The sequence below is a fragment of the Temnothorax curvispinosus genome, unplaced genomic scaffold, assembly GCF_003070985.1.
Source record: "Temnothorax curvispinosus isolate PA1 unplaced genomic scaffold, ASM307098v1 QBEX01009547.1, whole genome shotgun sequence".
Taxonomy (NCBI): domain Eukaryota; kingdom Metazoa; phylum Arthropoda; class Insecta; order Hymenoptera; family Formicidae; genus Temnothorax; species Temnothorax curvispinosus.
This window is the reverse complement of record NW_020219327.1, coordinates 872-13,306: the sequence shown is the minus strand read 5'-3', so window position 1 is coordinate 13,306 and position 12,435 is coordinate 872. Positions and strand designations below refer to the sequence as shown.

The 12,435-nt window shown below is 37.9% G+C and overlaps 2 protein-coding genes and 1 long non-coding RNA gene across 5 annotated transcripts; 1 reads left to right on the top strand and 2 right to left on the bottom strand.

The window, feature by feature from the left end:
* The first annotated feature begins 4,056 nt into the window (after window positions 1–4,056).
* LOC112459130 (dehydrogenase/reductase SDR family member 7) lies at window positions 4,057–8,732 on the top strand. 3 transcript variants are annotated; one of them, XM_025023098.1, is made up of 9 exons: window positions 4,058–4,261; window positions 4,936–5,168; window positions 5,495–5,649; window positions 6,284–6,436; window positions 6,685–6,791; window positions 7,009–7,248; window positions 7,368–7,487; window positions 8,010–8,176; window positions 8,509–8,732. In XM_025023098.1, the coding sequence occupies exons 3-9, from the start codon at window positions 5,526–5,528 to the stop codon at window positions 8,573–8,575; spliced, it is 978 nt and encodes a 325-aa protein (XP_024878866.1). In that variant the 5' UTR covers window positions 4,058–4,261; window positions 4,936–5,168; window positions 5,495–5,525; the 3' UTR covers window positions 8,576–8,732. The 3 variants fall into 3 exon arrangements, with proteins under 3 accessions (XP_024878867.1, XP_024878866.1, XP_024878865.1); XM_025023099.1 differs by lacking the exon at window positions 4,936–5,168 and having other exon boundaries at window positions 4,057–4,142; XM_025023097.1 differs by lacking the exon at window positions 4,936–5,168 and having other exon boundaries at window positions 4,059–4,261.
* Window positions 8,733–8,795: 63 nt separating this feature from the next.
* Window positions 8,796–10,166, bottom strand: LOC112459131 (28S ribosomal protein S2, mitochondrial). The gene is made up of 3 exons (XM_025023100.1): window positions 9,882–10,166; window positions 9,700–9,798; window positions 8,796–9,541 (listed from the first exon to the last, which is right to left on the bottom strand). Exons 1-3 carry the CDS (start codon window positions 9,916–9,918, stop codon window positions 8,868–8,870), a joined length of 810 nt encoding a protein of 269 aa, XP_024878868.1. The 5' UTR covers window positions 9,919–10,166; the 3' UTR covers window positions 8,796–8,867.
* Window positions 10,167–10,317: 151 nt separating this feature from the next.
* On the bottom strand, window positions 10,318–11,333 carry LOC112459132. The gene is made up of 3 exons (XR_003041272.1): window positions 10,985–11,333; window positions 10,681–10,809; window positions 10,318–10,369 (listed from the first exon to the last, which is right to left on the bottom strand). It is a non-coding gene; the product is annotated as an uncharacterized LOC112459132 (long non-coding RNA).
* Window positions 11,334–12,435: the final 1,102 nt, after the last annotated feature.

The following is a 12,435-nucleotide window of genomic DNA, read 5'->3' as shown; positions in this document are numbered from 1 at the left end:
ACCATAGTAATATTTACTATAAAATTTTCTCCGTGAGATAGTTGGTGCAACATCGTAAAAGTATTTACGTGATCAAAAGTTATCTGACGTTCGCGGAACTAGAGAATTTACATGATTTCGATAAACAAAACTTTTGCGAGAACGACGTCTTCCGCTGAATGCCGCAGGCAAGCAATCCAGCCTTTAGTCTTGATTATGACCCCATCAATTCCACTTAAGTTTCCTTCTTAAAGAGGCGGAACGGTAAGACGATTTTTCCGTCGATACAACTTTCAAATACTCTTACCGAGTACCCTCTTTACGGAGATTAACAAACTAAATTCCGAATGGGCAGAAAAGATCAAAATAAAAGTCCGACTTGTCGTACCTGCACCAGTATCCCGCACATTCGGTATACATGTATTTCAAAAAAAGATGTGAAATCTTTAAATTGCGTCAATTGCAAAGAAAATATATAGATTGCTATGAAAAATAATTGAAAAAGAATTTAAGAGGTAACAATACAAAATAAAAATATTTAATTAAAATAAATAAATTTTTCTTGCAAAAAACGCAAAGACGTCATTTTTTTCACTAGTGCATATATCTTAGGCACCAACCACAAAATTAGTGAAAAAATAACGTCTTTGCGTCAGTATGGCGAGTACTCAGAGACGCCGAAACGGTATGGCATGTTCATATTCGTTGATAAACAATTAAAATCTAGCTCTCCACAAAAAATTAGCTTGGTGTGCGAAATTCAACATTGCATTAAAAAAAACGATACGTTCTCATCAGTATGGCGGACTGTTTGCGACGCGGCATCGATATGGTGCATACGGCCCGCGTACTTTTGCTCACAAATAAACAATATAAAACAAGAATCAGATTGGTGCCCATTCCCCAAAAGCACAGTTTTTGTAACACATTCAAAAAATTACGCTGCGCAAAAGCGACACCTCCAGGCCGCCATACTTGCGTTTTCGTGTTCCACATGACACCGGCTATCGTCCCAAAAAGTTTCGTCGTGGTGCCGATCACACATGTTTTTTGTCGCTGGTTCCCGGTCTTATATCTACGACTATGGTGAGTATTAAACAATTGCCAAAATTATCTCCATTGACGTTAATCATTGTAGATCGATTCGCTTATCTAAAGCTCACTCCAGATTGATAATTCAATTCGTATCAAAATTTAGAATAAAATCGTACACAATTTTATCGTGCAAACAAAAATTAAAGAAAAAATGACAAAATATATGTATAAAATATACATACACATACACACTACACACATATATAAAATACAATATATATAATAAATGTTTTATATACACATATACGAGTATACTTTGTACACAATTTATAATAAGTATTTATAATAAGTATATAATTTATTATATAATTAAGTATATAATTTAATTATATAATAAAAATACTGACATACACGGTGTTTCTTAAAGACCACGTACCCACTAACTCTGTAGCGTTATTTCTTATCAAAAATTGAGTCGAAAAGTCCTGAGAGTCAATTTTCTCTATAATGCTTAATGAAACATTAAGAAGTAATTATATTGAGTAAAATCAATCCAATCAGCACTTTTAGCCGAACGTGAGCCGCGCGGCCGTATAGTAGTGTGCGCTCACGTATACTATATACCAGGCGCGCAAATCACTGATGACGGCTCGGCTAAAAATGCTGATTGGATTGATTTTACTCAATAATTGCTGCTTCATTAAGCATTATAGAGAAACATGACTCTCAGGACTTTTCAATTCAATTTTTGAAAAGAAATAACACTATAGAGTTAGTAAGCGGTCTTTAAGGAACTATACAATATAATAAAATACACATCGTGCATTAAAATACGCAGCGCATAAAATTACAATTAGATTGAATTCTAGCCTTTGCAACGGGCAAGTTACAAATCGTCTAAGGCGGGCTAAAGCTTCCTCAAACATTGAAGTTTCCGTTAAAAGTCTCTTAATTCTTTTCTTGGAAGTATTTTGAGCTTAACTGCATTTAAAGTCCTAGGAAGCCTCCTACGCGTTTTTCTGTTTTAAATCTTTGTAACTCGGATCCTAATCAAAATTTTTAGACTACAATTGGTACTTAAGAGTAAAACGATCGAGTTGTTGTTTATGGGATATCTGAAAAAATATATATATATAAAAGTTGAAAGTGGACATAACAGAAGTAAAAATGATTCCTGTCTTTTTACTTTTTACTCTGTGTGTGTATGTGTGTGTGCGTGTGTGAGATTTCGTGAATTTTTTAATAAAACAAATTTATATAATTGTTGTTTAATAAGTGATTTATAAAATCTAAGAAATTCTAAAAAAAATCTACTTATATCGATAGACAGAATCATTAACTACATCACGGCGGCTTATAAACCGGTTTAATAACTATATACCACGGTCGTGAATACAGGTCTGGAAACTCGTCCGTTTTTTGGTGGTGGGGGTGACTCGCTTAATGACGGATATTTTTATAGATTTGTCATGTGACCGCGCCCGTCGCTGCGTTGTAAGGATTATTATTTATCACGCATTCGCGTTGTCACTATAATCCGTTTCACGTTTCACCGTAAAGGCTCCCGCACAATGAAAAATATAAAGAACGAAGAACAGATATTAGTAATTAAAAATAAAAAATCAGGAATAAAGCTGGTGTAGCATTAATACGCACGGCTTCCAATAGGTTAAAAATCTATTGCCTAAGCTGTGTTATTCCCTATTTCTGTTGCCTGTATTTTTCATCCTGCATCTAATTTTCTTGATTCTTTAGTCTTAATCGCTAATATCTGTTCCTTGTTCCTTATATTTTTCATCGCGGGGACCTTAATCAAAACAATATTTTTATAATAAATGTAAGATGGAAAATAGTATATGCAAAAAGCAGCGAGTTTTATAAATAAGTTGGCTCAATCATTGCAACGTTTTAAATAAGTTCAAATGTGGATGAGTGGTAGCAAGAGATCCGGCTTGCAGTCTTACCGTTTTTAGTTCAATTCTGATTATTTTTTACAATTATTGTACGAAAAGTCAGATAATGTGTTATTTAATTATTACGCATTGTAGTTTGTAAAATAGTATATCACCCCGTGACACGGTCCCCGCGATATTCGTAAGATCAAATAAAATAATTAATCATCTCCCGTTGTACATATAGAAAATAATGTTTATTTCTCATATTGAGATAAATACAAAGGTAATAAATGTAAATTAATAAAAGACATGATTACTTTTTAAAATTCCACTTCCGTTTTTTTATTCACAGAGTGATTGTTTATGTTTACAATTATAATTATGTTTAAATTATAATTACATTTGTTTATCATGGAATATCATTATCAATTGAATCACTATCTAGGACTTTGTGCGTTCGTTACATTCAATATGTCAATATGTTATATGTTATATAACATATATGACATATGTCATATGTCATGTTATATGTCAATATGTTCAATATGTATTTGCGTTATTTAAAAAATCTTTAATCTCCAGCGCTCCAAATAGTGATAGTGATAATGTCAACTACATAAAATATGACTTCATTAAGCGGGTCACCCCCACCACTAAAGTTTCCAGGCCTGTATACCGTATACTATAATCCAAATTTTTTCTTTTTTTTTTATCATAATGATCATTTAGGTATGAGCCTTTTTGATACTTAAACAATTCTTTTAGTATATAAATATCAAATTTAATCAATATAAAATTAATATAAAATTACTTCAAAATCAATATACAAAATCAATATAAAATTAATTCAAATGTTCAGAGTATCAAAGTATAAGTCCATATTTAAATAATCATTATAATCAAAAGAAGAAAAATTTTGGAACGGATAATATACAGTAATTATTAAACTTATTGTTAATTATAAGCAGCCGTGTGAACGTATATAGTGAATTATATGATAGAACCGCGAATCGGCCTCTCTCGTAATACGTTCGAGTTTGCGCATTATTATCCTCCCCTCCCCCTCTCCCTCCCCCCTTCCCCTCCCTATACATCGACCGGAACGACCCCCCTCCCGATGCAGTTTCTTTCCACTTCCGGCAAACGCCGCAAACGTGGTCTCCCTCTTTAGAGTTTGGAGTTCTTCGGGCGAGTTGGAGGAGTGTAGAGGAGCCGGAGGAGCGTGACACACGTGTAAACGGCGTTACTCCGTATTGTTTTCCGTTGTACCCTTGTGTTTTCGCCCCCTTTTTTTCTGGCGCACGCACATATCGCCTCGTATCAAGCGCATATACTTCTCTTCTTTGTCCTTGGTACGTTGAATTTCCGTCTCTACCGTGACAAAGTGCCACTAACAAGTCACTAAAGGGCCGACTGACCAAGGTTGCGTCCCGACGTTCACTGCTTGTCACTGCCAGTATACTGAAAATCTATATAGTTCCGTTATACGTACGTAAATTACACAGATTTTCAGTACTGGCATTAGTGAATGTTGGAACGTAGTTCAAGTATCTCTTTAAAAAACCATCTTTCCTTCGGGCGTGACATGATGATTGATGATGATTTTATCTGTTATTTATTCATCTATTAAAATGCGATTTATCTGTACACGTGTATGCGTGCTTGTAGATGGAAATTAATGTTACGTCACGCATATCCAATTGATTTTTTATCTTGAGCGTGTTACATATGCAAAATTATCGGTTATGGTTTAGTTATTTGTGTAACAAGTGAGGTAAGATGAAAATTCCTGGGTGCGGAGTTTACGCACGAGCCGAAGTGCGGTAACCGCATCCGGGAATTTTCATCTTTACACACGGCTTACACTCCCTATTTTATGTTGCAAGTGCCTGGAAAGTGGTCTATCATGCACGCGTAGCGTGCGTAATGGGGCACTTTCCATGCACGTGTTGCATAAAATTCATTGTTAATTTTATCGAAATTATATACGAAACGTTTCTCGGCGATATTTATGTACATATTTTAGATAGTGCTTTCTGCGAGTGCTGACGTTGACGAAAGAAAAACAAAGGAGAGCGAAAACAGTGAAAGAAAGCATTCCTTCACGCAGCGCTCCAAAGTAGTCCAAAGACTGAAACTTTCGTTTAGGAATAAAGAGAAAGAAACATCGACATGTCTTCGAGTTCTGCTTTTGATTTTCAAAAGATTCGATGAATCTAAAAAAGGGAGAGAGAAAGAGAATGTTGCAAGCATATCGCAGTAATGTTTTCTTTCAATTAAAAACAATTTATTTTAACTTTTGTGACCTTAAAAAATATCGAGGCAGAGAAAAATAAAAAATATTATTGCTAGCTAATTATCTCGTTATTCCAGTTATCATTAACTGTTTCTCTAGAATAATAACACAGTGAATTGTATAATTATTGGTTTCAATGCAAATTTTAGCTCTTTGACATTCACAACAAGGCTCTTTGCCTTTTATACGCGTAAAAATTCAGGAAACCGAAAAAAATAAATGTGACTGATAAAAAATTATGCAAATGCATTTGTAATAACAATTTCCGATAATGCCTTTCTGTTTGCAGAAATATTTCGCTTAGATAAGAATAATTAAGTATGGATTTATTCGTAATCATCAGCCTGCTATTTATAGTCTACTATTCCGTCTATCTCATTCTACCCTCCTTATTGGACTGCGATATATTGCTTGCTTTTAAGGAAAAGTACGGCAAACCCATATGTAAGTATATCTACTTTTGCACACACTTAAAGAATAACGAAGAACTTTGACCAACTTTTCGTCAGTCAAGTAAAACAATAATACGAAATTCTATTTATCTTTAATAAAATATGTAGTACATTTATCAGTATAACTTAAAGAGTATCTCTAATAGAATATATATAGTTTTAAATAAATAATGCTATGAGAATTCTCTTCAGTAATGCATGAAAGTTTATCAATACGTAATTAAACATGAAACTAATATCCAACAATGTTATCTCTACTTAAAAAAAGAATTATCAAAATGCAAACAACTGCGAAGATAACATAGTCGGACGTTAGTTTTGTTTGCTTACTAATAAATTTTCGCGCGTCACTAAGCTAAAGAGAATCCTTATATCATTATTTATTCAATAATTCTAACTATAATGAAAAATGTGTATTAAATATCAAATTATATAATTAATATAATAAAGATTATATAATTCATGTTATTTGTATTATTATACAATTTGTATTTATTGTATATTTTTCATTATATATGTAGAACGTTCTTTCGAAATCTATCGCAAATTATAAACCGACCGAATTTATCGAGTGAATAAATAATAAACAAATCGAACAATTTCGCTTACGTTGCATATACTTTCAGCTTCATTGAAAGGCAAAACAGTATGGATAACGGGTGCGTCTGCGGGTATCGGAGAAAATCTGGCTTACGTCCTGGCCAAAGCGGGCTGCAAATTAATCCTGTCCGCTCGGAGAGCCACTGAATTAGAAAGGGTGAAGAAAACATGTTTGAAAGGTATAATCGATATTTTTCGTAAACTTTCTATAAAAGATTCTTCGCGTTATAACCTTATAACGATCCTTGTCGATTATTTTAATTGACGCAAAATATCCTTCGACGATCCGAAATGTGTGGAATTAACTTGCTATTGTTGCGAGCGACATTCTCCCCTAATAATTTAAGTCAAATCGAAGAATAATCTTATAGAATACGATTTACATTCATTATTGATTTTTCTTGATAAATAATAAATTCCTCTTCAGAGAACAAGTGCTTGACCGACGACGATGTGGAAGTCTATCCTATGGACATACTCGACTTGGACTCGCACGAGAAAGCGTTCCAGCATGTGATTAACAAATTTGGAAAGGTATTCTATAAGTATCCCACATTTTTTTTTGCGCCGATAAAAATCAATATACCTACATATAGGCTCGTATTTTCTTATCGATAAAAGTGAACTGAGAATACGGGCCATAGTCTGTAGAAAGCCTATTGAATGCTTTTCATTGCGTGCCTCTGTATATATATTTATCACCTCTATTATTAATTATTATGGCCTTGTCACGTGTCTTTCTACGTTTCAGTTGGATATACTCGTCAACAATGCCGGCCGTAGTCAAAGAGCGAGATGGGAAAACATTGAGATAGCGGTCGATAAAGAAATGTTCAACCTGAATGTATTCTCCGTCGTGTCCTTAAGTAGATTAGCAGTCAAACACTTTCTAAAAATAGGCGGGGGTCATATTATTAATACCTCGAGTTTGGCCGGAATTTTACCGGTTCCGATGTCAGCGACCTACTGCGGCACTAAACATGCCTTACATGTAAGCATCTTCAAATTGTATAATTTCGTATTTGTTGAATATAACAATTTGCAACTTCGCGAAACTTGCTGTCGCATATGTGTCAGGAATACTATATTTTATGTACTTTTTTTAAACAGGGCTATTTCAAACCGATGTTTATGGAATACCCCGATAAGCATATCCACGTAACAATGGTTTGTCCGGGTCCAGTGCAGACCGAGTTTCTGCCCGAGAGTTTTACGGAGAAATTTGGCGAGGTACGTATCGTAAAAATCCTTGTTTGTAAATCGCTACGGAATATATGATGTGAGACATGAAAATTGTTACTGACGTAACTGTAATAATTGTACAGAAAGTTGAAGTAAAACTTCGTCTCACATCTTTCTAAAACTATTTCAATGAAAGTTTGTTCCAAATAAATAATTGACATTAAATAATTGTGGTCTGTTCAAAAATTTTCTCGTCAACGCTTCAGCACTTCAAGATAATACTACTGCTGCTTATGAAACTCATAATTAGTCTTGAAAATCGCAGAATACACGCAACAAACTCGTAAACAAAGCGATGCAGCATGATAACTATAATCACAATAGAAAAACGCGGTAAGCGGGAGAGATTACTTGCCAATGTCGCTGCCAGGCAACATCGCTTATCGCACATCGGTGTGTCATCGCGTTGACGCGCTATTATAAAAGTTCGGAAAATTTTTGAACAGACCACGTATATATGATACATACACGTGTATGCTAATTGCTGACCGTACGATTATGATTTTTAAGAAATATGGAGTAAAGACGGATACATCTAAAAGCAAAGTCAGCGCGGAACGTTGTGCAACTTTAATGGGCGTCGCGATTGCGAATAAACTGGACGAAGTATGGATCTCCACGGCGTCCACGTTACGAATCACATACATGTCTTATTGTTTCCCTTATTTCACGAAATGGTATATGTCTTTTACATAACGTAAAGCTCTATATAGATTAAATAAACCAAAAGATTCGTTTATTCTTTCTTTCTTATAGAACTCTCAGATTCACCTCCGATAATCTATAAACCGCGATAGAATTCGGGGTAGAATTGTTCGTTTTATGGAAAACACAAGAATTTGAATGTATATGCATATCAGTATTTATAAAATTGGATTCTGTTGGAAATTGCAGACTAAAATGGTCTTTACACACGAGATAGTAAAATCGAAAAAAGAAAACAAACGAATCTTTTGCTCAATCCTAATATTATCGCATTATTCTAATTGCGTTGCTTTCTTTTACAAAGGTTGATAAAGAATTTAGGTACGAAATACCTGCTGAAATTACGAGATGCTAATGCTGCCAAGGATTAATCACGTTGTCGTCAGTGGATATTCTAGTGACAATAATAACTATTTTTGCATTACGTTTTGCATTACTAAACTGTTCTTCACTTCTATGAAGTTACGCGAAAAGACTTTTATATGATTTGTATATACATTTCTCATTAAATATTTCTCCATGATCTTATACATTGATTTTTTTTTTATCATTTTATTACTCACGGTTCTGCTCTTCGATTAAAGAAAAGAGTGTATTTCATCTGCTATATTTTTTACGTGTACATTTATACATATTTGCTTAGCCACGAATTATTTATCAGATTTACGTCGATTCCTCATATTGCATCAGCCGTTCTCTAGCCCTTTTCCCTCTCAGAATAGCTTCTTTGAATAACGAACAATAGAGCTTGACGGCAGACGGAGAATCGTCGTTTCCGGGCACGGGATATGTTATAAGATTCGGATTGCAGTTAGTGTCGACTATGCCGACGCTGGGTATGCACATCTTCGCCGCGTGTCTCACCGCCGTGTGCTCGGACATGACGGTGTCGAGAGTACTAAGAAAGATGCACAGATCCGGCAATCGCGTCGTTGCCTTGAACTGATTTCTCGAATTGGGGAACAACCCGTGCCGCCAGAATCTCGTCTGCGAAAATTCCTTACATTCCTTAGCCGTCTTGTCCACTAAATGCGTGACCTGAGGATTGCGCGAGATGAACAGGATAATGCCGCCCCTGAAAGCGATATGGGCAGTGAAGTTCAACGCCTGTCTCAACAATTCAGCGGTTTGGTCTAAATCGATTATCAGGTGTCCCAATCTGGAGCCGAATACAAATGTCTCCATGTGTTCGTTCAACGCGGTCTCCTTGTGGCCGAAGTGCACTCTCGCGTCGTACAGATCCTTCACGGTGAACAGCTTGTGCACTTGGAAGAAGTCTGGATGTGTCAGCGGATCTAACGTCGTGACCTCTGAGCCTTCTGAGACATCAGATAGATCTAGGTGTAACGAGGAATATTGCGTTATAAAAATGATATTAACATTTATCTCCTGTAATTGTAAAGGATGAAAGATTGTATAGAAATAAAGAATAAAGTATTCGAGATAAATTTAGATACATATATAGATATAAACATATATATGTTATGAAGTTTACCGGATTTCTCTGTACTCGGTTGAGTCTGAGTCGATAGCTGACATCGTTGTAGAGAGGTATTACAGATGACAGGTCGCAAACATTGCCACTCTCTCGAGACTGTAAACGGAAACATGTTGCTAAATACATCACTGTAGGAGTGACATTGTTCTCGCGTATAAATAGAGTAAAATTATAGTCACAGTTGGATGAGAGTATTCGCCTCGCGAGTATGGACATTGTGTACGTCGACGCTATTTTCGTTCCTTCACCTGTATACTTTAATTCAACACTAGACGAAAAACAACGACAATTATATTGACAAATAAGTCAGCAGAGGTTATGTAGCTCACCGCATGGAAAGTGGAGTACAAAGAGGGGAACTCAAAACTGCTCAAAACAAGGAAAATAGAATATAAAGAGGCGAAGCTTGTAGGACGAATTAAGTTTCTGTGAATATCAGAGAGAAACCTGAGAGAGGCCATCCCGGTCTTTTTCGTGTGTTGCTGTGTTGCATTTTCCGACGCGCCGCCTGAGAAAGTGCAACTCAACTACGTCGTATCGCTCGGTAACCGCACATGGTTTGCGTCCGTGCTAATGGTTCGTGTCTGAACTAGCCAGCTGGAAGGGATATTATACTGGCCGCGGCGGCCGCGCGCTCGGCCGGCCCGGGAGTTGCATCTGATTGCACCTGTTGATGATATTTTTACCTTATTTTATATTATATTTTTTTTTACCTTATTTTATATTATATTTTTTAAATATAGATAAATCGCGCAAAAATATCTGTTCCGCGTAAACAGCCACCGTCGCCTCGATATCCCTCACGTACTGACTGTTACTACGTTTATGCGAGCGTTACTTCTGTAGTAACTTACGATACGTCCGTCGCGTAAACGGGATTTTGTAGTAACTTACGATACGTTACTCCGCGTAAACGAATGATATATCGTAAGTTACTACAGAAGTAACGCTCGCGTAAACGTAGTATGAGGGAGTTACGTAATCGCCAGGCTAATGATCACTACGTGTTCGCGATATATGTATATAACACTCGCGTTTCGAGAGACAGCTACGTCGACCAGACACCACCGAGACAGAACGCAGAACGTAGAATACAGCCAGTTAAACCTGTGAAAGTTAACGAAAGATTCGGCATACGTTGTCTTTTATTGTTCGTTGAAAGTTTTCGGTATTTTTGAACCGGCCGCGGCCGCGCGCGTAGGCCGTGACGTCATGCGCCGCTCCGCGCCGCCGGCGCGGCGGATCGATACGGTGACGGTGATGTAGTAGGCAGTGTAGGCACCTGCGCAGTCCGTACTAGCGGCGTGACCGTTGAACTCGAAAGCTCCGTACCTCGAAGATCGGCGCGTTTTCAACGTTGTTTCTGGCGATGAGCGGACTTGTCACTTGTTTCCGTCAACGCTCGGAGTAGTGTTACCTGCGTGAGTGACTCAGTTATCATTCTTCCGAGGAATCTCGCACCGGTAGGAAGTGTTTGTGCTTCGCGCGCGCTCGTCACCGACGTCACCGTGCTTCGTGCTGTTTTCGGAACGCGCTCGTTTCGGTGATTGGCATTCCTGCTTCCTCGTTTCGCGGGCCGCGGGAATACGCGCTACGCGATCGAGTACCGCGCGCCGTGTGCCGTGTGTGTAAAACAATTTAGAGTGTATGAGGTGTTTATCGGAATGAACGTATCGCGCGACGCGCTCACTCGAGACGTCGAGGCGGAGGTATGTATGAACGACTTGCTTTGCAGTTTCGCGCTGTGATATTCGCGAGTGACAGTCGCTCCTCCCGCCATGTCTGGATTCGCGAAGAACGCTGACGTGCCGGACGTGTCGTGTGATTTAGCTCCGATTCTCTCCGTAGGGAAAAAGGGCTGAGAGATATTGATCGTGTCAAGTGATTCCGGTGATTCGATCGGTGATAACGGAACGCCGCGATACATCGCCCGTTCGTGAATGCTTCATAATCTCGATTTACGAGTTTGGTAACGTATTGTGCGTGCGATATTTAATTTCAACAGCGTATCTCTGATTGACGAAGTGCGTGTCTTTATTAACCGTCCGCTCGACTTGCGTAGTATCGCGCCAAGTTGCCAACATCTCGGAACATTTCGTCGCCCATTATTACGTCGCCCATTAACAACGTAACGCCGGTAACGCGGTGATGAACGCGGAACGACGCGGAGCACGCGGCGTCGCGACTCCTTCAAATTTGCATGAAAAATTCATGTTACCCGCTTTTATATTACAGAGAAAAGTACTTTTCCTTCCCACGGGTACGACCTTGGCGAGGTGGGAAGGCTCCAGTACCCAGTACGAGGATTTTACCCAAGCAAAACTCTTGTTCTGCTTGGATAAAAATTCAAAGACGGGGAAGCTAACGTACCCTCGTCCGCCGATTTAATTGAATGAACGAACCGCAGCCGGTTCGTCGCGTTTGCTTCGGGAGTGCCGTTCAAGTAATCGGACTAAAGGACTTTTCTAAACGGGAGTGCCGTACAGTATCGCGCGAGAAAGACTTTTAATGAAATTAGTCCGCGCGCGATTGTAGTTTATTATCCGCGAGTGTTTCTCGCGAGTGTCCTGTGCGGTGAGACGATGAAGCCTAAGGGCCAATTTCACCAACCACAGTTAGCTTAACCGACGGTTAAAGTTAGCAGGATTGACCAATAAAAAGTAGGGTGGATTCATTTCTATTGGTCAATTCTGTTAACTTTAACCATCGGTTAAGCTAACTGTGGTTGGTGAA

Bases quoted from the DNA above. Each gene is read 5' to 3' on its own strand.
- LOC112459131 (XM_025023100.1), bottom strand. From the start codon at position 9,918: ATGTCCATACTCGCGAGGCGAATACTCTCATCCAACT. The intron at 9,799-9,881 runs GTGACTATAATT...TTCCGTTTACAG, and splicing joins GCGAATACTCTCATCCAACT to TCTCGAGAGAGTGGCAATGT. The intron at 9,542-9,699 runs GTAAACTTCATA...CGTTACACCTAG, and splicing joins ACCGAGTACAGAGAAATCCG to ATCTATCTGATGTCTCAGAA.
- LOC112459130 (XM_025023099.1), top strand. From the start codon at position 5,526: ATGGATTTATTCGTAATCATCAGCCTGCTATTTATAGTCTACTATTCC. The intron at 6,437-6,684 runs GTATAATCGATA...ATTCCTCTTCAG, and splicing joins GAAGAAAACATGTTTGAAAG to AGAACAAGTGCTTGACCGAC. The intron at 8,177-8,508 runs GTATATGTCTTT...TCTTTTACAAAG, and splicing joins TTCCCTTATTTCACGAAATG to GTTGATAAAGAATTTAGGTA.